Source organism: Pan paniscus, chromosome 5 (assembly GCF_029289425.2).
Source record: "Pan paniscus chromosome 5, NHGRI_mPanPan1-v2.0_pri, whole genome shotgun sequence".
NCBI lineage: Eukaryota > Metazoa > Chordata > Mammalia > Primates > Hominidae > Pan > Pan paniscus.
In genome coordinates, this window is record NC_073254.2 from 15,987,134 (window position 1) to 16,012,826 (window position 25,693).

General features: G+C 53.0%; 1 protein-coding gene and 1 pseudogene across 2 annotated transcripts; one reads left to right on the forward strand and one right to left on the reverse strand.

The window, feature by feature from the left end:
- Window positions 1-5,446: 5,446 nt before the first annotated feature.
- Window positions 5,447-18,818, reverse strand: LOC134730566 (uncharacterized; annotated as a pseudogene). The gene is made up of 3 exons (XR_010112345.1): window positions 18,233-18,818; window positions 9,923-10,063; window positions 5,447-9,041 (listed from the first exon to the last, which is right to left on the reverse strand). The product of XR_010112345.1 is annotated as an uncharacterized LOC134730566 (transcript).
- On the forward strand, window positions 18,373-24,915 carry FOXF2 (forkhead box F2). Its single transcript, XM_003845940.6, has 2 exons — window positions 18,373-20,416; window positions 23,995-24,915. Exons 1-2 carry the CDS (start codon window positions 19,216-19,218, stop codon window positions 24,156-24,158), a joined length of 1,365 nt encoding a protein of 454 aa, XP_003845988.2. The 5' UTR covers window positions 18,373-19,215; the 3' UTR covers window positions 24,159-24,915.
- The last annotated feature ends 778 nt before the right edge of the window (window positions 24,916-25,693 follow it).

Sequence of the window (25,693 nt, forward strand, 5' to 3'; positions counted from 1 at the left end):
TCTCAAGGCCTTAAATATCCCAACATTTGCTATGAGTCTCCAAGAGGGGAAATGTTATCCAGTGTTTCCCAACTTTTTCAACATCGAATTGATTTTTGTCCCAGAGAATATTAAAAGTCTCATGTTCCTTGGAACACTCTTTGGGAAACTCCAACTACATCTGTTTTTGATCTTCACATATTTTCATCTATGTATTTAGTCAAATATACCTATCTTCTGTGAACAAAGGTTGTAGTTAAGAACAAGGGCTTTAGAGTCACAAAAACCAGGATTTAAATCTACATCCTCTCCTGACTAAAGGACTGAGAGAAGGTAGTTTCATCTTTTTTAACCTTCAATTTTTTCATTTGTGAGATGGAGATTATGATATGTACCTTATAAAATGTTGTGAATATTAGCTTAGATTATATATAGATGATTGCTTATCCTTGGGCATTCTTAAAAATTTAAACTAAACCAACAATGAGATACTACCTCTGTTATGAAATAATCAAAGCCAGAAAGGATGCAGGGAGTTGGGTCCTCTCATATCAGGGCTAGCAAGGCTGGAAATTGTTACCATTGTTGGAGAAGGAAATTTGGCAGTTTAATCAAAAGCCTTAAAATCATTCACATCTGTTGATCCAGTGATTTCATGTCTAAGAAACAAAAAGATGACAAAGATGTTTATCGAAGCTTTTTTATAGTAATGAGATATTGGAAAGCACATAAATCAATGACATAACTCACACTCCAGGTACTGGATACTTGCTACTTGTTGATGACCCCACCGAGGTACTTCCTACTGTGTGCAGTCATAGGAAGGCAGTGCCGGCCCACCCAGAAACCAGGGCAGCAGAGCCTTTCTTCTCCCCAGAACAGCCAAGAGCAGGCATCTAAGGCAGATTTGCCCAGTCACTGTCTCTATCCCAGCACTTTGAATTCTGAGTAAAGAATTCCTAGTTATAAATTATAAATCCTCTGTCAATTTCCTGTGTGTGCATGTGTGTAATAACACACTTTTGTTAAGTCTCACAGAGGTGTATCTAAGGATTCTTTTCAAAAAATCTTTTGGTTTTGTAAATAATTATCTCAATAATACAGAAGGAGGTTACCCATGTCATTTATTTCTGTCCTTATCTTTATTACATCCTTCCTTCTTGAATGCAGAAGACATTAACCATGCACCCCTACCACCTCTCCACTGTCTTGGGAATTTTCTACATAAAGAGTTCTGTTTCCCAAAGTGGAACCCAGAAACTCACCTTCCCAACCTCCTGCAATTAGAATTTACACATGCAATCTAGACTCTGCCAATCAGACCCATCCATGGGAGACATCTGCTCGAAAGAAAGCAGCATGAGGAGGCAGGCACCATCCCTGGCATGTGGAATCTCCATGCTGGCCAGGGTGACCTTAGGGGCCCTGGCACTGACAGCCAGTGTTCATGGTGCTTGGTGGTGGCAATGACTATAGAGGGATATTTCTGCAGCTGTTTTGTAGTCAAGTTTGGTGTTATTCCTGGTGATGCAGACTTGAAAACTGACTCTATGGTCCTCCCAAAGAATCAGAGCATCTTTGTCCTTTAATAAGTAAATTTTCTGCTGAATCTAGCCAGTATGGGCTCTGTTGCTTTTAAGTAGGAACTCAGATTAACACATTGTTTCTTTGGGTTTGTTCTGCTGTCTTTGTTCTACCTTCTGGATTTAATATCAGCTTCTTTGTCATCAATTTTTCTTAATTTCTGATCATTGGTTTCAAAGCTATAAATTTCCCTTGAAGTAAGGCTTTAGCTGCACTTTGACATGATGTGTTTTCTGTGTCAGCAGCTCTTAATTTCCCTTGTGATAAGCTTGTTAACTCAATTGTTATTTCATAATTTGGGGGCTTTTTGATGGAGGAGGAGTGCTCCCAAATATGTTTTTAGGCTGTTATTTTTATGTCCTTGTAATAAGCATCTAAATTTATTGCACTGTGATGAGTAAAGGTAGTTCATATCATGTTAATTCTTTGGAATTTATTGAGATTCCTTTGTAGCCTAGTACATGGTCAACTTTTTTGAGCGTATCTTATGTGCTCAAAAAAATATGCCTAGTCTGTATTCATTACCACTGGTTTCCAAATTGAGTTCAGCTGACAGGCTACATCAGCCTCATATGAATCACTGTTTAAAAATAGAGTGCCCTAGACCTCACCCAAAGCTACTGCATCTCAATCTCTTAGGTAAGGCTCTAGAATCTGTGTATAACCAGCACCACAGGGAATTCTCATGGCAATTTTAGGAGGCAATCTCCTTTACTCCTACCCCACTGGGCCCTCATGTTCAGACAGGATCAGACTTCAGACGTATAATTTCAGCCAAATAGGATCCTAACATCTTAAAGAAAGAGATTTCACATCCTCTTATGCTGAGTTTTTCTGACATTTAAGGTCATCTATATTAGATTACTCTTCCTTATCTCCACCCTAAATGCCTCATGCTAATATATCAACCCACCACTGTCTATTTGACATGCATGGATGCATGCTCCTTCCTTCCTAAAGACTCAGATTCCATTTATTAATCCCATGAGACATGTTAGACCCTAAGACCGTGTGATTTAGGGGAGGTTAACCCCATTCCCCCCTTCACAGGAACATCCTGAGTAGCCCAAGTCAGCTCCACCGCACTTGCCTATGATTGGCATAGGTAATCTATAAGTGTCTTTTCCCTGGAGACTGTTGCTTGTCCAGGGAGAAGCATGGATCTAAACTGGCCCCAAAAAATAAAGACAGGAGAACCTTCATGCCACTGTTAAAGGATATAATTTTTTTCTATTTATAACCTTTTGGATATAAACAACAAAAGCACATACTTTCACTGACACTATCTTACAATCAGAACATAAATGAGTTCTAGGATGAAATGGATTCTATAACCATCAAAGTAGAAAATTAGAAAGAATTTGAGTCCTTGGTGATACCACTGAGCTGCTAACACAACCCACTCCAAAACTTGCCCAACTCCAAGACTTCCTGCTACGTGAGATGATGACTTAGCGTTCCTGCCTCCATAAGCAAGGATTTCTGTTGCTTGCAGCCTAAAGCATCCTACCTGATACTCTTCATTCTCTTTCACTGTGGGTTAAAAATTCAACAAGCCACTTTGGATTTGGGAGGTATGAATCTTTCACCAACTCAGACAACAACTAAAATCCCTCTTCAGCCTTCTCAAAACCTAATGCTTCTCAACCCTGTAAGCTTTCATCATAAGTGCCCTCCTTTGTCCCTTTAATCAGTCACAGTTCTCTTCTGTATCACGCAAGGTTCCAGGTCCTTCCCTAGGATGCTGAATTCCAGATGTGGATGCGTTATCTAGCACGGTTTGGATACTTTATAAGAATTTTATAAGAATTTCCTCCAATCTGTCGCATATGTATACTAATGCTATGGCCAGATTTCAGGGGCTACAGAGTTTAGCAATAATGTGACTGTGTCTGAAACAGAAAAAGTCAATATATCTACAAATGGGTGCCACTTAAATTTGAGTGGCTCATGTCGAAATGGAGAGTCAGGTGCTGTGGAAAGCATAGCAAGCGACTGTGGCTATAACAGAATGGTGGGTATTTCAGGGGTGACTGCCTAGGAAAAGAAGAGCCCAAGAGTCAGACATGGTCACTGTGTATCAACACTCTCTCTTTCTGAACAACCAGCATCTAGAGTGGAGAAGGGCAATGGGGGAGGCTCTCTGGTCCTCTGATGTCCTTTGAATGTCCCAATGGCATTTCTTAGGGCCTTTGCATGTCCTGCTCCCTCTGCCTCTGACCTTCCCATAGCTAGCTCCTCTCCATTCTCAAGTCTCAGACCAATGTCTTCCCAGAGAAGGCTTTCCTGATCACCCCCAATGTCCATTTGTCTATCACATCACCCTCATTTACCATGATCATGGACTGACTTTCTTGCTTAGGTACTGCCGTCCCCATACCACTTCTCTCTATCTGAAAGCTTTTGCATATTTGCTTATTGTCTATCCAATCCCCCAAATTTAAGCTTTGAAAGTGGAGACCTTGACTGTTTTCTCTGAATGTTTCCCCAGCACTTAGACCAGTGCCTGGCCAAGTAGGCGCTTAAAAAATATTTGTGGAACTAAGGAATTGGATGATAAAATGAGAACTCCTGGGCCTAGGGCAGCCCCAGCCTCCAAAAATGTTGTCAGTACCCCGTGTCTGTGTCCTCTGCTCCCTCCTGTACACTGGCCCCAGTGTCTTCCATTGTACATGAGCTTCACCTAGAAACCAGAGGAGTGATGATGTGGCCATGCACAGTTCCAAGTGTGTATCCTTAATGCTCATAATCCCAGAGGGAAAAGAGTGAGCCTCTCTCTCATTGCCTTTACTAACAATCCCAGGGAAACACTCTATGTGACAGAGGGTGACCCTGTGCCTAGACTTGGCCAAGTACTGTGGCCAGAGGACAGGTAGAATAGACATGCATAGATCACATGACTCTCTACGTCTAGGGTGTCATAGAAGTGTGGCTACACTAGGACAACACTGAATGGGAGAAACAGAGTTCTCTCTAAGGATACGAAGATGCTCTCGCCAGTAGAAAGAAGAAATGCCAGGCAAACCAAAGAACCAAACATCTGCAAAATTCTCCAGATGTAGCAAGATATTTACATTCATATCCTATCTTCCAGCACACTGCCCTCTTTCCAAATTCCCCATGATTAATGACAATGTCAAACTGCATTGGCCTTAGGGTTGACTTTCAATCTTCCATGACTCCACTTTTCTCAGTTCCAAAGAGCAAGGGTGACTTCTACCTCCTCCTCTTTAAAATATTAATAGATTTGCCAAGTTGTTTATGTTTTCTAGAAAAGACAGTGAATAGCAAGTAAACGCTGTGCAGGTTATCACATAAAAAGAAAAATAAATTTAGAATCTTTAAAAATAAATTAAATTCTCAATGTAATATTTAAAACTTTAAAAACTAGTTAATATTTATGATATTTTGTTACATAAGAAAAATAGGCTAAGGAAAGATGGGGAAAGAATCCTACTTTTGTAATGTGATTATATTTATATAAAGAAAAACAAAAAATAAATCATGGCTTCATGATGACTCTCATGGACCAAGGCACTTATGCCTTCATGGGTCACTTCATCCCCAAAATATTAAAAATTGCATATTTTTGAAGGTGTTACTATAAAGACAAATATATTAATCTTACTTAAAAAAAGAAGTCATTTAAATGGCAGTCTTGAAGGTAACTTGAATGACGCATATGAACTCCTTGGCATTATTTGAGTAACCTTATTTCCTCTATTTTCATCAATTGAAATTCCACTTTTAACTCAAGGTATAAAAGTGAATTGCGCTATGTCATTGTGCTAGGAGAGTTTTAAAAAATTAGAAAAGTGAATGAAAACTTGAAGAAAAAGTGCAAATAATAAAGGCCAGAAGAAATGTTTTCAAGTGGTGTTATGACACTGCCAGCTCCAATTCTCACTTTGTAGAGACATCCAAAGTCTAGACAAAAATCAGTTTTGGCCTCAAAATAATATCCTAGTTAGAAAGGGTTCAGGAATACATTATAATGAATTTGAGACACCCAAAATTGCTTATTATTTTTCCATTGCTATAAAATTACACATTCTGGTGTTAGAAAATAAAAACAAAATGAAACAAACAAAAAGAATAAATTTATTCTCCAGTCATGCTTACCTACTCTATACAGCTATATTCTTTCCCTTTTTATTAAATTCCTATTGCCATAAAATGCTTAACTCAACTGCATATTTTTTGTAACTGATTTACAAATGGAAAGGTTTCCTGTCTTGGATCTCTTCTGAGAGCCCTCCAACTGCAGAAAAGGTTTCCATAGGTAGAAACCACAAAACAAAAGAAGTTTATTAAATTCCTTTTTAGCCGAGCTCAGTAAGGCAGATTCCCTCAGGCCAATGCCAACATACGCCCTTCCACCTACACCAAGCATCTTACCAGAGATGGGTGATGGATGCATAAACCTTCTTTCCAGATGGAAAATTCTCCTAAAGAGAATCTGCCACTCCTTGCCTCTTTGGCCTGTCCCTTTCTCTGCCACCAGCACAGAGTGTCATTCTGTCCCCTCACTCAGACGGGCATGGCTGCCCACAGATTCTACAGAGTCCCCTGCCTCCCTCAGCCTCCATCCCCAAATCCTGTCTGCCCAACTGGCCCGCTTAGCTTTCCACACCCATTTTGTTCCAAAACATGGGTTTCTGGAGGTTTTGTTTATATTTTCAGGTCCCCAAACAGCCTTCCCTTTCAAGGGAGAAAAAAAACTTTAGGAGCCCCCCTCCCCTTTTGCTGAATGAAAAGCTGACATATGGTAACGGCTCACAGCTTCTCAGATGCTTGACATATTTTATAATAGGTCTAGAGACTTGAAGAGTAAATAGGTGAATATCTGGCTCATCAAGCAAGTCGGTCTTTTTTATTTTTTTATTTATATTTATTTATTTATTTTTTTTTTGAGACGGAGTCTCGCTCTGTTGCCCAGGCTGGAGTGCAGTGGTGGCATCTCGGATCACCACAACCTCTGCCTCCCGGATTCAAGCGATTCTCCTGCCTCAGCCTCACGAGTAGCTGGGACTACAGGCGCGCGCCACCATGCTGGCTAATTTTTGTATTTTTAGTAGAGACGGGGTTTCACTATGTTGCCAGGCTGGTCTCGAACCCCTGGCCTCGTGATCCGCCCGCCTCAGCCTCCCAAAGTGCCGGGATTACAGGCGTGAGCCACCGCGCCCGACGGGTCTTTTTTAAAGTCAAAAACTAGTCACCGCTGCAACACTGTTAGGATGCTGCTGCTGAAGGCCCCACCGGCATCCTCCCTCGCTAACGAAGAACCAACAAGGACCAAACGAAGGGGACATTTGCTTCTCCCAAAAATAGATTACCCATCCAATTGAGAAAATTAAAGGTTGACTCTAGTCTGTGTCCATGTTGATAGGGAAAGTTACTGCGGTACTAAGGTACCGTAGAAGAGACGGCCGAGTTGAACGTAAAAACACTTTGGCCACCAGCCCGGAGGTGAAACCCAAGCTACAAAAGCCAGTAATTAAAAGAAGAGTGAAAATGACCTGAGATAAAAGCTATTTTGTGCCGATCGTTTTGAGAGTTAAGAGTTTATGTGAACGGTTTATTTAAATGGCTATAAAACTGCAAAGGTGTTTATATATGTAAAATATGCATATTGGAGGAAGTCGGCCGGTAGCTTCACCGTCCTGCGGGAAAATGCAAAGTCCATCACCAATAGTCGGTCCACCGCAGAGAAGTCTGCACATCCCAGGGGCCTGGAACTCTAAAAAGGCCATTCAAGCCTCAGGTGGACTCCACGTTTCTCCATTTCCCTGCCCTTCCGCTTTTCTTTCCTTAACAAGCTTCTTATAACATTTGCATCTGATGAGGTTCAAGAGGTCACTTCCCCTCCCTCTCCGCCCTCCTCGCTCGGCGGAGCGGCCGCGTCCGGACCCCCTTCTGAAGGCCGTCCAAGCCCGCGGTGCCCGGCGGCGGCTGCGCTGCCTGAGGTTTCGCGCCTCGCGCCCGGCGGCCGCCGCGCCGCCGCTGCCGGGGCCGGTTTCGCCCACGGTGAGGTCAGCCTGCCCTTCCCTGCCCTGTGCCGCCTCGCGAGTCCTGGAGAGGCCCGCGCCGGCCTCGAAGCAAAAGACGACCGCCGAAACGCGACCGTTTATCGCCTGCTTTTTCCAAGCAAAATGTGGAGACAAGTCCCACCCGGGGAAGAACCTGGCTAAGGGTCGGACATGGAAGAGAAGACGCTAAAACAGAAATTGCCTCCCTGCTTTCCACCTCCAGCTTCTAGACGCCGCCCTCGGTGCCACCCCTCGCGGAAGGCGTTCATCCACACCGGGGTCGCCACTGCGCCCAGCTGCAGAAAGCACTCCGCACCCCCAGCAATTCGGGGCATGGAGCCGGCGGGGGTGGCGCGGCCGGGGCCCGGAGAAGCAGCGCTGAGTCCGACACCGCCCACCAGGCCCCTCTTGGAGAACTAGACAGGCGACAGCACTCAGGACCCCGGCTGCGGCCAGCGCCGCGGCAGCCACGCGCTCCAGCCCGCGTGCACCTGCTTCGCTCCGCCGCGCTCCCGGCTTAAGCCGGCGGCTCCGGGGTCCTGCCCCGACTTTTCGTACTTTCTCCCTGCTCCGTGCCTAACTCAATTCTTAACCAAATCCTAAAAGCACAGGAGTTTGGTTGGGGCTGGGACAGGCGCAGGGACCCAATTCTCCCCAAGCTCTGCGGGCCACGGCCGAAACCACCCCGGGGAAAGCCGTAGAGGCGCGCCGGCCCACGCGGGACCGAGTTCAGAGGACTCTGCACCGTCAGTTTCAGGGCCGACGTTTATAGAGCGCTTCCCACGTGCCGCACGCGGTTCTAAGAGCTTGGCTTGTATTAATTCGTTTAATCTTCCCAGCAACACTGTTAGGCATTATAGTGATCCCAATCGTAGAAGTCACAAAACCGAGGTGCAGAAACAAAGTAACTTGTTCCAGATCACGTAGGTGGTAAGTGCAGGGTATTCTGGAGCAGGAGGGAGGGTGGAAAGCACAGAAAAAAAATTAATTGGGAAAAGCGTTGACGTCCTTAGTATTTCATACTGCAGGTTCCACTTTCAGAGCCAGGCTGCGAGCCTACAGGGTAGAGTAGGGGTGCCGGGCGGCGGCCCCTGGTGTCCTGGCGTACTCGGGGGGAAGACAGTCGCCGGCCGCCGGGCTCCTGCGACGCTGTGGCGCGCGTGGAAGGTGAGGGTCCTCCGCTGTCCCGCCGCCTCCCACAGGGCGGCCCAGAGCCTGCTTCTTTTGCAAAGGGAACATAGGATGGAGAGAAAGAAAGTCCCGCCTGAAATAAGCAAACGCGGTGGCGGCTTTGCGGTCGGCCACGTCCGCTAGGAACCCGCGAGGCGCCCTTGCGAGGTGCGCAGTCGAGTTTTCTTTCCACTGCACTTTCACGTTCTGCCGGATGGGATTTCGGGGGCAGAAGACTCCTCGAATGCAGACCAGCTGTCTGTGGCTGGACCCCCAGTGCTGCAAAGGAATCTGATATACCTGGAGGAACCAACCTCGAGGTCCAACCAAGGGAAACATCCCCTCTCCTTCTCCCTCTCCCAGAGTTCCCTCTTTGCAGTGGAGCCCTAGAGACCCAACCCACAGCCCGAAAACACCCGGAGACCAGGGACCCCAGTCCTCATAGGCAGGCTTACACTTGTAGACAATGGACCCATATTTTCCTCATTAAAGACAAACCCAAATCCGCCTATGAGAGATTACCCAGGAATGAGAGATCCCAAGTACCGTGAAACTTAGAGGGTGCCTTAAAACTAAAGTGTTTTTATTGGATTGAACCAAAAATAACTATAAATGTGTGTATGTCAGAATGTTAATACCTTTTTATAACAGTTATTTCACCTTTATAATAACTGTGGGAGGGGGCATCATTTTTTCTTACCTGTATTTTCCTGATGCCCATTTTACCATAAAACAGAAACAAGCCCAGAAACATTATTAGGTGACTTAAGGTAATCAGGAGCAGGTGCACTTCTCAGACTGTAAACGAGGGCAATGTGACCACCGCATCGCCACTCATCTGCACAGGGTGGCGTTGGGGGTGAGGGAAATGCTAAGAGCACAACATGGATTGTTGGGGGGGCAAAAACATCAAATAAATCAATAAACAACTATTTGTGAAATATGTGTACAGAGTCCTGGGGGCAGGGGGCTGGATATAAAGCCAAACTTATCTCCCATGCTCCGTGGTCCACTCCCCATGACTCCTTCACCTCTCCAGCCTAGTCTGAAATTCTCCCTCAGGCACTTTCAGATGATATGAAAAATTCTTCCACAGCTAGCCACTGTCAGGAAAAAAATGATTTGGAAACTGCTGTACAGTACACATGGACAATGCATACCTGCAGATATTTTCAAAGGACACGTGCTCTTGTGATACATTATGTTGTCGGGCATATATGGAAGGCATCCTGGGATTAACTCTGGTGACTGAAGGAAACAGCACTCCTTTTCACAGTTTACAGCCACTGCGTGTACCCGGCCTGCAGTGAGAGTGGGGGAGGGAACATTTGCCAGCCTTTCTGGAGATCCAGCAGCCAGAAGAAAGCCAAGAAACTCAGAGCTGTAAGTCACCTGGGGAAATGGAGAGTTCTGTTTGTAAAATACACATCCAGAACAATGTCTCAGCCCTATTTTGAAATTCCTCATGGGAAGGTGTGCGTGTATATGCCAAAATGTAATCTTAGGTATGAGAGCTAGAACCGGAGATGTGGAGAGGAGTTACAAAATGCACTTTTAAAACATGATGTCTAGATTTCCTCTAAAATATTTCAGCAAGAAATGAAAACAGAAAGATGAATGAAGCAAGTGTGGCAAAACCTTGATAACTGTTACATGTAGGTGATGAGCGTATGAGAGCATATACTCGCTCCACGTTGGTATACTATGAAACTTTTTTCATAATAACAAATATAAAAAGATCCTGCAGCCCCGGCTGAGACACCCCTATCCACCTGGTGCCTCCCCTTTGTATCGAGCCGGCCCCACAACGACCCCTCAAGCTCCTTCCTGTCTTGCAGACTTCTACCAGGACGAGTTTAGACAGCTGCAAGGGTTTTCTTAAGAAGCTAAAAGAAATGAAAAATCACAATTTTTAAAAATCGTTGTCTTTCTGTCCCTGTAGCCACCGAAAGACGAGGTACTTCCTCAGGGACAGAATGCTGACTCCGCGCAGAGTCAGCCGAATCCTGCTTCTACAGGGGCGGGTAGGTGGGATGATTTGTTGATTTGCTTGTTTTCCACCAAACCGCAGGGCACCTCCAGGAGCTCCAGGACAACTTACAAATGAAGACACAGAGCCCCTGTCCCTTGCTTCAGAGAACCAAATAACGGAACTGAATGATCGTTTCTTCAGCAAAGCCTAAAGACGCTTGTGTCCCGCGGAGAGGTGCCCACACGTGACTCGGCTGCCCCTTCTTCTTGCGGGTCCGGGTAGGGTAGGGCAGGAAAGCAGGACGTGCCCTAAGCGGGCCAACCGAGTGCGAGACAGGCGATGCTGCCGAAGTCTGCCCGCCTGCGGGTCACACACCGGCCGGCCCCGCGCCGGGGCTGGGGCCTCGGCTGCAGGCGTTGCGGGGCCACGGGTCGCGGGGCGTCGTCGAGAGCCGCGAGCAGGTGACGGCCGCGCCGGGCAGCCCCGCGGGCCGCGATTCCCGAGAGCCTGGCGCCACCCCGCGGAAGCCAGAGGAACTGCGGCTTCTTCCCGCTCCCGCGCGGAGGGGAGAGGGAGGCGCAGCCCGCACCGCACAATCCCAGGGCTCTGGCGGGAGGGAAGGTGACTTGCATGGGACGACTCCAAGAGGCCAGGCCCGGCCTTCGCAGTTCACCCACGAGGATACCGTAACCAAGCCACCAAAGCACTCTCTGGCCAGGCCGAGACCCCTTTCCCCCTGGGCCCCAAGAGAAAAAAGCACTTTCTCCTAAAACACGAACTCCCCGCGGAGGGGCCCGGGGCTGCCTGGCACGGGGCAGGGTGTGCGGCTGCCGTGCGGGCGCGGGCCAGAGTCACGTGGAGGCAGGCGGAGAGGGCGAGGGGGCCCCGTAAATCATCCTGAGGGATTTTTGGCCCAAGTCCCTGTTTCCGAAAGGTTGCGGGACGGCTTTGACGTTGATTATATAGCTGTTCTCTTTTCAAGTGCGCGCCCCTCCCCACCGCAGCCCGTCTGGTGTGCGAGGATTGTGTTTGAAAGGGAGGAAGCATTCTTGAAGTGGTGGGTGATGGATTGTCTAAACCCTTCTGGGACGTTCTGGGCGGGGGTTTTCGAGGCAGCTCATCAATAAAGACCCCCCTGGAGAGAAGGGGCGGCTGGAGACCAGCCCCCGCCGCGCAGCCCCGAGGCCCCAGGCCTAGAACACAATCCTCGGTGTGGGGCACAGGGCGTGAGGGGAGGATGAGCTGCCCCTGAGCAGATGGAGATTTCTCCTTGCCTGGGCCGTTTGACCCCCAAAGCCTTGCAGACTGGCCGCGTGGGTGCCATGGGGCGATTTCTTGGGAAAGGAGGGCAGCAGAAAGGCCCGTGGGCTCTCAGCGCCTTGGAGTCAGGGGAGCAGGAAGGGGAGTGGAGGTGTGGACACGCCTCCAGCCACCGTGCTCCCCTAGGAGGATTTCACTTCAGCCCCTGTAGAACCCTGCATCTCAACCACCCTCGTGCATGTGGTTTACCTTGGCATAGATTTCCAAGCCGCTACAGAAAACCTGTCCACCTCCCCCAAGTTGGAGGAGGGAGTTGGGAGGCAGGGGTGGTGCAAAGGGTCACCTGGCTCAAGCCGTCCCCAGGTCTGACGGGCGGAGAGCCTCGAGGGCCACGCCCCAGGCCAGTGGTGTCCTCTGAGGTCGCAAAGCCGACTGGCTTCTGGAGGAGCAGCAGCCTGGGCCTCAGCCTCGGCTGGGAAAAGACGCAGTCGGGGCCCTCTGTGCTCCAAACTTGAACTACTCTGGGTCCCCACGAGGAGGAGGCTGCCCTGGGGTCAGAAACTCCGACGGAAATGAAGGGGAGGGGGCGTAGGTTCCCTGACACAGTTCGGCCTGGAGAGGCAGCCTTGGGGCCCAAACTCATCTAGGGCGCGCCCGGAGCTTCCCCGGCCTCTCCTGGCCCATCGCGAACGAGCTCCCCTCCCCGCTTGGGTCGGCCTCGGGCGCCTTTGGCCTTCCCAGGCCGCCGGGGTTCCGCGGAGGGGTCGTGTCCCTCCCTCCCGCCGCCGCAGCCCGCCCGAAGGTCAGGCCGCATCCGGGGCCCGGGGCCTTTGGCCAGGCTGCGGGGAGGGGTGGGGTTGGGGGGCTCCCCAAAGCAGCTTCTCGGAGGCGGCGTCGGGGCGCCCTGAGGTCCCTAGTCGGCCTCTGGGCGCCGAGCACGTTTTATTTATCCCCACAGAGGATGCTGGAGGACAAAAGAAATATTTGGACGTCAGAGCTGATTTATATTTTTGGAAGAGCTACGTTTCCTTTTCTGAAGAGAAGCGAGCGCGCCCCATATCCTGAGCTCAGCGGGGAGGACGAGAGGGGAGTTTTGATGCACCAGGAAGTTCATCTATCGCCCAGGCGCTCAGGACCCGGCGCCCCGCCGAGTTCGCCGCCCTCGGAAATATTTATTTATTTGGGGGAAGGGAGGGCAGCGGGGAGGAGACCAGCCAGACGGGAGAAGAAAGCCCTGCCCGGGCTGGGTTGGGACCTCCAGGGCGCTTCCCCGCGCGGCCGCAGCCGGCCAGCCTCTGGTCTCGGTTGGAGGGCATCGGAGGCGCGGCCCGGCGACCTCCGGGCGCCTTTGCTTGGTGCCTTCCGTAGCCCTCGGCGCGCACCCTCCCGCGTGCAGTGCCCGGAGTGACCTCTTCAGGCCCCGCGGGCGCCTCCTGGGTGGGCCCCGCGGCCCCGCCAACCCTGCCCAGCGTGTGTGCGCGGCCTAGCCATCTTTCTCCCCAGCCTGGGAAGGCGGGCGGGAGGAGGGGATCCGAGGCCTGGGGCTGCGGAGCAAAAGGCACGCGGACCCCTAAACCACCCCCGAGCGTTGCCACAGCCGGGAGGGCGGAGGGAAGGTGTGCGGAGCTCGGGGGTCTCCCAGGACGCAGCTTGGCTCCTACCGCTTTCCAAGGCATCTGCAAGCTCTGTCCTGCGACCTAAAGCATGGGGACGTCCCTTCCAGCAGCATCAGTGGGCGAAAAGTTAACATGCTGAGGGCCACCGGCACCCACACTTGCTTCCAGGAATACTTGTGGTACAGGCTTCCTGACTTATTCTCTTTAGCCGCTGGGTGCCCCCCCTTCTTCCCCCGTTGGGAGACGCAGACCGACTCTGTTCCAACCTAAGCCCCTTCTCTCTGCCTTTTAGACAAAGCGGGCCGTCTCTGCTCTCCACCCACTCCCCCCAACCCCGCAACTCGCCACCCCTAAACGCAACGGGCTGTAGGCGAAGTCGAAGAGGTGCTCCGCCAGGTACTGCCGCCTGCGCACTGGGATCGGGGCCTGCCGGCCGCTGGGCTGGCTCCTGGGATCATCCCAAGGTTTTGGTCTCGCAACCGAAGGGACCCGCGCCCGGCAATTTGGGAAGTGCGGAAATGGGGTGAGGCCGGTCTTCGCTTGAGGGTCTCGTAGAGTGGACCCTTTTTTCCCCTTCAAGCACCCTCAGATCTGGCCAGTGGGTCATCGAGTCGTGCCCACCGCCGAGGCCAGGAGATCTGGGGCTACTGGGGGATCTCTCAGGAAGGTGGCTATAAAAAGAGCCCTGACCAGGACACAAGCCTTTGGAGAGCGGAAGACTCTATCCAAATAAACACTGGGAACTGGGTGGCTGGTGTTCAGACCCGGAGGTCTGGGGGTTTCTGGACCTAGGAAGGAGAGCAGACTCCAGGAGAGGTGTGAAATTCCCACTCCCGGCCACCTTGCTCTCTCCAACCCCTGCCTCTGCGCGTCCTCCTATTGCTGTTCCCGTCCGCATTTTCTGTTGTTATTCGAAGTTTCTAAAGAGGCCTCTGCAGCGTGCAGGCTGGTGCTCTTCCAGCATTTCCTCAATCACGCTGACACCCCCAGGCCCCAGCACTGAGCTCTCGCCGTCCACATTTAGAAAGGCCTCGCAGGAGTTCGAGAATCCTCTACACGACTTAACTTTGCGCCTAAATACAGAGCGAAAACAGGGGTCAGTCTCATTTTGAATTGGGAAGAGGCTTCCCCCCCGCCCGGGCCCAGGCGGAAGGAAGGGAGGGGTGCCGCAGGCGCGAACTGCCGGGAGGAGACTTCTTAGATGGCCGCAAACAGCGCGGTGCGGATGCGTCTCTCCTGTCGGTAACTGGTTTAGTCTAAGCCATTTCATGTAAAACCCACGAAGCAGAGGAAGCATGCTAAGAACACAAAATTTAAACCGCAATAATGAGGAGATTTCCTAGAATAAAACGCCGATTACAGAACAAAATCGGAGAAACCCAAGCTTGTTGAAGTTTACATTCCCTTGCGCTGGGGCAGGGGTGGGACCTAAAGGGTTGGAGGGGAAAGGAACCCGCAGCCCAGACGGGACAGTCAACCAAAGCGGGATGGAGAGAGGACCCATCGCGGCGGAGGCTGCATAGTTTTGGTTAACCAAGGACTGCCTGGGCTGATCTAGACTCATTTATATGAACCATACCTTCCCTTCCCGTAAGAAAAAAAATTTCAAGATTCGTGTTATTTATAGGGAGTGAAAGTGAGTGAAGAGCTCACCCCCATAAGAAGGAACCCCAGTAGGGGGGTGGGGGAGCCATCCTAAGCAAGGCTCTGTTTCAGAGACAAACACAGCTTTCCTTTTAAACCCTGTCTGCTAACCAGAAATTAAGGTATTCCTCCCAGGGATACAGAAATTGACATAATTTGCTATCACATACATTCTTACTCAAGAGATTTGTGTATATCAGTGATTAAAACAAAGCTCAGAGAGGCTTTGCTGTAATGCAGTGGAAGGAACACTGACTTTGGAGTTCCAGGCCCAGGCTGCTGGCCAGCTTTGTCACTTGCCCCGGCGTGACTTGTAGCCAGTCACCCAGTCTCTGAGCCTTAGCTTCCTCACCTCAAAAGGAGGATGATGATACCTGGGCCAGTTGGTGGGTGACAAGATGGTACCTGCGAGGTCTGTAACAAACAGATGCAGGGTTTAGTCATTGTAGATGTGGTGGTGGTCTCTGCCATGAGAATAGTTTCCAGAGGCAGAAGTGGGGTGTATCCAAGAAAGAGTTTTGGAGAGGAGCCTTCCTGCTGATATAACTTAAGAAGGCCCCCAAGCTGCTTATCTTTCTGGAGTTCAGGGTCTACAGGGGCAGTATGCAGACCCCTGCAGAGAGGGAAGGCTTCCAGTCAGTTGACCGCCTCCTGGCCCTAACTGCTCTCCAATGTCCACTGCCTTCCCACGACCTGGCCGGCCCTCATAACACTCACCACACCCTAAGTGGGATTTCTTGCAAGTTTAGAGTTTAGGTAAAATGGATACTGCTGTTGCTTGAATGGAGAAAGGAGCCTTTTAAAAAATTCCCTCATAATTTAACCAGCTGAATTGGTAGAAGCTAAAAGAATCTGGGGTTTTTTGCTTGTTTCCTTGTTTGTTTTAATGAGTACCTGTGGACTTCCTAAAATCTCAGGCAAGTTGGAAGTATTTTTCTGGAAACTGGCTCCATAGCTTCCATCGTGTTCTCAGAGGATGACCCCATAACCCCAAAACTGGGAGCTACTAGTACAGAAGGTTATCACTGGTCCTGCCTGGATTTTAAGGTTAGCGCCTTTTATTCTTCAGTCTCCGGGTCCTAAAACCTTTTAAGGCCTGCGCTTAAAAAGTTGGATCTGTATTTCCCTGAGATCCAAATACATAGAATTTTCAGGCACAGAGAATCAGAGAGAGTCCATGGCTAAGTGACAATGAGTACTGAATGTTTCCAAAGCCCGTTGCCCACCGCCCCCACCTACAAATGAGATAATTGTCCTTTTCCCCCACAAGCTTCTCCCCTGGGCTCTTTCCATTTAAAGCACACACACACACACACACACACTGAACTCTATGTCAGTAGAGCTGCTTTAAGATCCTATCTGTCCTCCCCACTCCAGCTTCTATTTTATGAAAATAATTATATTTTAGGCACTTAGAGCATTGGTTTAGTGAACACATTATATTTACTTTTATATTTAGTCATGTATTTTTAAGTTATTCCACATAAAATGACAAATGAGGGCAAGAGAAAAAAATACCATGAAATATATGGGGACGCATCCCCCAAAAACGCTCAGCAGTCAGTCAGAAATTCTTAGAAAGTGGAAACAACTGCAAAGCCCTACCCCAACCCAATCAAAACATCCCACCCGGAAAAGAGCGACTTGTTTCTTTTTTCTATTGGAAATGAGTGGTAAACTGAGTTCGGTTTGGCGGTGTTTTCTTAGCTGACTCTCGGCTACAATCAAGCCATTTTCGGACACATTCCCATGTAGGTACCAGGGGTGCTCTGGAGGAAGCTGTCGACGCCTGTTCAGCTAATTTAGGTTTTCTTTGTCTAATTACTGTGGAGCTTAGGGAGAAGGAGCCGGCTCAGGGCAGTAAACTGACACTCGGTCTCTGTGTGTGGTATCCAGGCAGGGTTTGATGGAAAAAGCCTGCTTCCACTCAACCTCAGGTCACTGTCTGGGGCCAGCCCCGGCCCACCCCCCTCCCACATACCCCTCCCCTCCCCACCCGCCCTCTCTGCATCTACAGCCCCACCAGCACACTCAGCCAGGAGCAGTCCCCTGGCACTCCAGGGGCACACAGGGCTCCAGCCGCCCCAAGGGGCCTGCCTAGGCTGTGCGGCTGTGAAGGCTCTTTGCCTGGTGTCTCCCTCCTGATTACTGCACAACCTCCCTTTCTCCTGCCTCCTGCAACTCCCCAGGCTTCCCAGCAGGCACACCCGTGCACCTCGGTCCTTTCAGCCTAGACGCAGCGGGGTGCCCAGCTCTGCCTCCTGTTTGGTCCGCTGGTCTGCAGCACCTTCTTTCTGGGCCTCCCCCTTCAGCCCTTGGGAGGCCCCGCCAGCTCCGGCCTCCTGCTCTCCTCCTCCCTCTCCCAGCTCCTATCCTTGGTCGGACTACATTTCCCTGCACGTGTAATCCAATAACTAACTGTCGGGTCTCATTGGAAGTGATTGCTCCCGAGGGCACATCTCTCTCAGAGCCTGACTCTTACTTAGGGAGGAATTAGCCACAACTGGGGAGAAGTGTTCTCGGACAGGAGTTAGCTGAGACCTGGCACAGTTCTGGGTGGGCAATGTTAAGACGGAGGATGTAAACCTAGTGACAGCTGCACACCCCTTCAGGACTGACTATAAATATAGCCATCTCGCTTATCTCAGGGTCTTTCTTTTTCTTTCTCTTTCTTTCTTTTCTTCCTTCCTTCCTTTTTCTTTCTTTTTCTTCTGCACTTTTTTCTTACAGAACACTAACTGGGGCGTGGGGGTGAGGGGAAGAAGTGGAAGCAAATGCAACCCTAAGTCCCATGAGATCCAGGTTTCCAGAGTCTTTGAAACTTGGCCTAGGTTTCTCAGTCTAAATCCCTCTGCTCAAAGTTCCGAAAACGTCCACGATCGCCAGCGGCCCGCAACCCTGCGGCGGCCCCCAGTCGCCCTAACAATTGTCGGGGAGCCTGCAGGCCCTGCCAGAAAGAGAGAGGATTGGCACGTTACCTTTGGGCGTCTGGCACCCCGGCGTGTGGCTGAGGGCGGCAAAGTCTAAACGAAGTTGACAGATGGAGTCAGTATCGGCCCTGGGGAGGGCGGCCAGGGAGGCTCCGAGCAGCCGCACCCGCAGCAGCACCACTCGGCCCGGCGGGCCAGGAGGAGGAAGGGGGGGCGGAGGGGCGGGGCTGGGTCCACTCCGCGGGGGGCGCAGGGTCCTGGGATGGGAAGCGGGGGTTGCTGTAGGGGGCAAACAGAAAGAATATTTCATGAAGTCAGAGGTGGTCGAGTTTTGCGAGGGGTGGGGGTCGCCCCCTTAGCAAAACGGGAGTGAGTCTGTGATCCCTCAATTTGAAAGAGGGTGAGTGAGGGAAAGGGGAAGAGGCCGCGAGAGGAATGAAAAGAGCGAGGAGACCCTGGAGAGCGGGGAGCGAGATAAGAGAGGGAGGCGGCCGCCAGGTCGGGAGGGGGAGGAGTGAGCGCGGCGGCCCGAGCGCGCCCTCCCCGCGGCGGCGCGGAGCGAGGAGGGGGCAGGGCGGGGTAGGGGGAGGGAGGGAGGGAGGGAGCGAGGAGGGCGGCCGGGGAGGGCGAGGGAGGGAGGAAGTCCGAGAGACACAGCGAGGAGCGCTCCTGAAGGGAGACGTCGGGCTCGTCCCCGGGGTCCAGGCCGCGGTCCCACTCGCGGGCGCAGTTGCCCGGCGCCGGCCGCTCGGCCCCGCGGCCTGGGAGGCCGTTGCGCAAGGCAGGGCCCGCGGCTCGGGGAGGGATGCGCCGGGCGTTGCCTCCCGCCCGCCGCCGCCGCCGCCGCCGCCGCCAGAAGCCCCAGAGGAGCTGAGGGAGGCGACGCCGAAGCGCTGGCCCGGAGTGGCCACGGCTGCAGCCCGGGCGGCGGGCTAGGGCGCTCGCAGGGCTTCTGGGCCGACCCCGCTCCGGCGCCTCCGCTCCCCGCCCGGGGCCCGCCCTCGCGGCCCGGCCTCGCTCCCGGGTCCCAGATGACCACCGAGGGCGGGCCGCCGCCGCCCCCGCCGCGCCCGCCGCCGGCCCCGCTCCGCCGCGCGTGCAGCCCGGTCCCCGGCGCGCTCCAGGCCGCCCTGATGAGCCCGCCGCCCGCCGCCGCCGCCGCCGCCGCCGCCCTGGAGACCACCTCCTCCTCCTCGTCGTCCTCCTCCGCCTCCTGCGCCTCGTCCTCGTCCTCCTCCAATTCGGCCAGCGCCCCCTCGGCTGCCTGCAAGAGTGCGGGCGGCGGCGGCGGCGGCGCGGGCGCCGGGAGCGGGGGCGCCAAGAAGGCGAGCTCGGGGCTGCGGCGGCCCGAGAAGCCGCCCTACTCGTACATCGCGCTCATCGTCATGGCCATCCAGAGCTCGCCCAGCAAGCGCCTGACGCTCAGCGAGATCTACCAGTTCCTGCAGGCGCGCTTCCCCTTCTTCCGCGGCGCCTACCAGGGCTGGAAGAACTCCGTGCGCCACAATCTCTCGCTCAACGAGTGCTTCATCAAGCTGCCTAAGGGCCTCGGGCGGCCCGGCAAGGGCCACTACTGGACCATCGACCCGGCCAGCGAGTTCATGTTCGAGGAGGGCTCGTTCCGCCGCCGGCCGCGCGGCTTCAGGCGGAAGTGCCAGGCGCTCAAGCCCATGTACCACCGCGTGGTGAGCGGCTTGGGCTTCGGGGCGTCGCTGCTGCCCCAGGGCTTCGACTTCCAGGCGCCCCCGTCGGCGCCGCTCGGCTGCCACAGCCAGGGCGGCTACGGCGGCCTCGACATGATGCCCGCGGGCTACGACGCCGGCGCGGGCGCCCCAAGCCACGCGCACCCTCACCACCACCACCACCACCACGTCCCGCACATGTCGCCCAACCCGGGTTCCACCTACATGGCCAGCTGCCCGGTGCCCGCGGGCCCCGGGGGCGTCGGTGCGGCCGGGGGCGGCGGCGGCGGCGGCGGAGACTACGGGCCGGACAGCAGCAGCAGCCCGGTACCCTCGTCCCCGGCCATGGCGAGCGCCATCGAATGCCACTCGCCCTACACGAGCCCTGCGGCGCACTGGAGCTCGCCTGGCGCCTCGCCTTACCTCAAGCAGCCGCCTGCCCTGACGCCGAGCAGCAACCCCGCCGCCTCGGCAGGCCTGCACTCCAGCATGTCCTCCTACTCGCTGGAGCAGAGCTACTTGCACCAGAACGCTCGCGAGGACCTCTCAGGTAACGCAGCACGCTCCAGCCCAGCCAGCTGGGCGCATCGCTTCTAGGCCTCCAGGGCTGGCGGCCACTGCCACTCCCACAAACAGGGACCCCGAAGCTAGGAGGTCTGAGGGCACTGGGAAAAGCAGATGCTGGGGAAAGCCGGCATCTTATTCGTGGGAGCAGGGATCAGGGATCAGGGTCTTACTGTCCTCCCAGTATCCCTGGCCAGCAGCTGAAGCTTCAGAATTGTCTGGCTGCCGTGAGCGTGGTGTAAAGTCCCCTGCCTTCCTGGACTCTTTGGGGATCCCTGTGCAGGAGACTGCAGGTCTCCCGTTCAGAGTCTCACTCAGCTTTGAGAGAAGGCATGTGGCCTTTGGGGAACTTGGTCAGGAAGCTGTGTCTAGTTCCTTTTGTCCCTTTTTTTCCTTGCGTTCATTTTGCTGTACTTTTGTCCCGAAGTAAATGTCAGAATCAGATATGTTCTGTATGTTGGGGTGTCTGTAGGGAGATGTTTGCAGCTGGGCAAGTGTTAAGAGGAGGGGGTGGGAGGGAGAGAGCTGGATCCCAGGATCTTTCACTAAAGGGACATTTGCCAGTGGAGGGGGTCACCAAACTGTTGAAGACTCCTCCCCTTCCCTGCCTCCCCACCCCCCAACAATGGACCCACATTAATGATACAGGTCCTGGGTGGCAGGACCTGAAGGACCCTGCTAGGACTCCCCTGAGAAATGCGCCTGCCCTGTGGATGCCACTTGTAGTGTGGCTGGTTTACATTGTGTTGGTTGCAGATTATGAAAATTTATTGACTTGCTGAAGGTGGTGAAAGGTGGGAGGGGACGGTGAGGATGGAAGAGGGAATTTGAATATTTGACCAGGTTAATCTGAAGAACAGAGATAAACCCTTACATTAACCCCTCACTCGGAGCACCTAGGGCTGCACATTAAAATCCCATGGGCCTGCCAGTCAAAGGCAAGGCCCCAAGCTACTCTCTCACACTGGCCTCCCACAGCAATGAGACAGTGGCTTGGAGGGTGATGCATGCTTTATGTGTTCCTGAGCCGGTGTGCAGCGGGAGTACCGGGGGAGAAGGGAAGCCCAGAAATGGGCAAAAGATGTTGGTTCCCTGGACGGTGAAATTTCCCAAATAGGCCTTTTAAATGTGGGTCTCAGAGGTTAACCAAACAAAGACAGTCTCGGCAGGACCACACCGGAGAGGATTTTAGCCTGACTTAACCCACTGAGAACAGAGTCTTGTTCAATTTTATGGGAATTTCAACAAGTAACCAATACAGGCGGCCTTCCCCTCTTATTTTTGTATTCCCTTGGACCAGCTGTCAATCACACACACACAGACACACACACACACACACCCCTCGGTGCACTGGCCCCTTCCCTTCCCCGCCTGCCTGCTCCTCTCCCAGCCTGCCAGCTGCCCTCCCTGCTCCCCTTCTCCTCCTCTCCCGGCAGATCCACTCAACTTGAACCCGGACTCTGAGGCTTAGCAGCCTTGGAGAAACCGTACTCTAGGAAGAAAAAAAAGCACACAGGAAAGAGACTCCTGACCCTTCTTCAAGGCTGCTCTCGCCGCACCTCATAACACTGGGCGCAGGCACAAGCTCCCAAAACTTCGGAATCTGGATACATTACTGTCTTGGAGCGGGTGAAAACTGCCCAGCAAAGCAAGCCGGCCTCTGTGCCCCTACCCAGCGGCCTCCCGCGGCCGGCCTTGCCTGGGAGCCTCGCAGAACCCCCGACCGAGTCTGGGAACGCCCGGGGAGACAATAGCTCGGGCCTGACGCCCGACAGGGACCCTCTGCCCTTCCTTTCTCGCTGTCTTGCTCCCGTCCCTATAGGATACCCACCCAGCCCTGTTGCCATCTCCCTGGAGCGCCAGAGGTGGAGGCTTCGGAGGAGCCGGCCGGATGCACCAGGACCCCGCGGGGCCTAGTTGGGAGCGCGCCGCCCACTGGGCCGCGGCCCACTGAGACCTGGGGGCCTGGCGAGGCGCGGGGGTGGCCAAGGCAGTCTCCCCGGCACACAGATCAGCACATGTCTACGCGCACACACCCAGCACGACCCTCCCTCCCCCAGCACACCCCAAGGGCCGCGCCCTCCGCTCCTGGGCCTGGTGGCCATGGTCCCTGTGCCCCTGCCGGCGCAGGGGCTGCCCTGGAGTTCTTCATTAAGCCCTGCGAGCACTTCAGGAAGGAGCTCGGGCTTCTGTCATCCCGCTCAGCACATCAAAGCGCCGACGGCCGCCTTCGTGGGCAGGTGTGAGCGCTCGCCCTCTCTCCTCCCGAGCCTGCTATTTTGTGGTCCAGGACTTGCCATCAGAACTGGCTTTAACGCGACGAGGGAACTCACCTGTGTGCAGAGCGCCGCGCACACATCGGGGCTCGCGGGACAGGGCAGCTGCGTTAGAGCAGCGCCGGGTGTGTTCGGGTAGGTGTTGCGGGCAAGGAAGTAGGCAGCGGCCACTGAGCAGCCGCCTTGCTCCGTCATTGCGGGGACACGGCGGGGCTGAGGCCACGAGAGCAGGGCCCGAGCCCGGCGGGCCATGGGTACGGTTTTCTTGCACTGAAAAACTGAATCCGGCCCGAAGTGACGTGCACTTTATGGTCCCCACACCACTCGGTTAACTAAGAAAAGACCCGGGCGAATGGACCTAACGCAGCCCGGTGCCGAGAGGGCCCGGTCCAGCAGCCGCTGGGGCCCAGTGCGCAGGGCACTGCAGGCCGATTGCGCCCCGGGGCCAGGAGGCGCCGAGAAAGCAAAAGCAAAAGCCGGCGGCGGGTGGAGGTCAAGCGGCCCGGTGCAGGCCGGGGACCGGGGAGCCGCCCCGGGAGAGCAGGGTCCGGGCCTTCCCTGTCCCCCTCCAGCCTGGGGCTACCTCAGGGACTCCTCGCGCTGCCAGCTGCTTCGGACCAAAGGGCATTTCTCTGCGCCCTGAAGTCCTGGCTTCTCTAGAGGAAGTCTAAGACGTTCGGGACCCACGAAGATGCCTGCGGAGGGGCAGGAGAAGAGGCGTGCTTTTCTGCCCCATCCCTTCATCTTGCGATTGGGTTGTTTTCTATCGTCCCCTTTGGCACAGGGAGTCCTCTGCGCTCGCTGCTGTGACCGGCCCAGTTAGTTGGGAAACAAAGCTCAGAAAGAAGGCCGCAGTGGTGTTTCTGGGGTAGGGTGCTTGGCCCTCCCTGAAGCCAGGGCTCAGGGCAGCACAGGCCAGGAGCTCTGCCGGGAGAGACCCGGAACCAGAGTCTGGGTCTAATTGTCCGGTACCTGTGCTCATTCTGAGATTAAAGTGCACGCCCCAGCCTCAGAGAATAAAATTGGAATTCCAGGACATAAGAATCCCCCTCGAGGGGGAACTTGCTCTGTGTTTGTGCGAGCATCAAAACAAAACATGATTCCAAAGCAATTCTATGACGTGCAGTTGGTGTGTTTGAGCTACTTCTAAAGCTGGGCTTTCTCTACCAGTTGTCTAGCAATATACTAAAAGGCACAGCAGCACCTTTTGTACTCTGAGGCAAAATAAGACACCCTGCCATCCACTGGATGACTTTGTTTCTGAAGAGGTTTTTTTTCTTTCTTTCAGTGGGACTGCCCCGTTACCAGCATCACTCTACTCCAGTGTGTGACAGAAAAGATTTCGTCCTCAACTTCAACGGGATTTCTTCTTTCCATCCCTCAGCTAGCGGGTCGTATTATCACCATCACCACCAGAGCGTCTGTCAGGATATTAAGCCCTGCGTCATGTGAACGTGAACGGAAAGAGGCCAAGCGATGGCCGCTCTCTCCTCTCCCCTCCTCAGAGGGGGCAGATAGAAACTGGGACGGATTCAAGTCACATGCACGCAGATAGCAGTAAGCCACACACCTGCCACTTAGCCAGAATGCCCAGGATCGCGTTGGTCACTGTTATTTGCCTACTGCTGGAAGAAGGACAACCGCTGGCAAGGTAGCGTTCCCCAGTCTGAATACCTGCAGGCTCCCACATGAGGGAGAGGGCAGACTCAGGTGGGAAGATGTGCCATGCGTAAGGCATCAACGTGTATCTGTGGGATCTTTGTTGCCTTCAGTAATCAGGGTCTGAAAAAAGCAGACAAGTTGTGTGTGTGTATGTGTGTGTTTGTCTAAGAAAACTTGTGTGCTTTTCAAAAAGGCAGTGCTAAGCACAAGATTTCAAGAAAGCCTCTTCTTGTTGCCTAGCTGAGTGGGAGAGTCATTTTCCCCAGACACTACATTTGGATACAGGTGCCAAAGAACATTATTAAGGAATTATTTAGAAACAATGTGTCTAGTTTAAGAAAGTGGTTTTCAGTATTGTGACAATACAACGTTTTTACAAGGTTGTTTTCTACCACCATATTTTAAAGATATTTTTATGACCTTCATGTATACTCACACTTTGCTTGTATTTTAAAAGGAGGATATATTTGCACTTATGTATACTTTTACAGTTTGCCAAAATATTTTGTTGTAAAATTTTTTTTCAATAAAATGTATATAACAAATAGTTGTTTTAGGGGCTGATTTTCTCTTCGTGCACCCTGAGAGCAATGGATGCCAGTTTCTCCTCCCTGGCAGGCAGCTGTGCAACTCTACCCACACCCGCTCCAGTGGTGTAATTGACATGGTGTGGGGTCTGTGCCTTGAGTAACACAGGCCAGGTTCTGATTGTGAGTCTTCTCAGGAGAAAAACAGTGGAAGAAACGTTTTCTGTTATTTCTTTCTTTACTTCACCCCAGCTTTTTCTGGCAAAACAAAAACCAGAAGGTGAAAGGAACTAGAAAGAAAACCAGGCAAGATACCGACAAGGGTTTGATTTTGAGGAAACCAATCTTGTGCCCCTTCTGTTTTCCTTCCTGTGCCCAGGGAGTGTTCTGCCCTTTGCCCTCTCTCCCTCCCGACTGGCACGGGTTGACAGATGTGGGGCACAGTGGTAAGCCCCCCTCCAGGGTTGGATGCCCAAAGAACAGCACCCTGCTTCTTCCCTTTGCACGTTGCAATTTTGTTATGGGTGGCGGTCACATGCTGTCAGAAATGGGGTTCAGATCTGAAGAATATAGGGGGAGCCCTGAGCTGCAGGGGGCAGGCTCCCAGCAGGGGGTTTAACTTCCTTGGGGAGTTTAATACAGAAGCTGGACTCCCCACACGTTGCTCTGTGGCTGCGGCCTGTCCCACCCTCCAATTCAGAGCCTGGCTGGCCCTGCTCAGCATGGCACATAGCAAGCCGGTTCAGCCCTCCCTTCCTGCCGGCCTCCTCTCCCCACTCCTCCCTTTTAACCAGGGAT

Bases quoted from the DNA above. Each gene is read 5' to 3' on its own strand.
- FOXF2 (XM_003845940.6), top strand. From the start codon at position 19,216: ATGACCACCGAGGGCGGGCCGCCGCCGCCCCCGCCGCGCCCGCCGCCG. The intron at 20,417-23,994 runs GTAACGCAGCAC...TCTTTCTTTCAG, and splicing joins CGCTCGCGAGGACCTCTCAG to TGGGACTGCCCCGTTACCAG.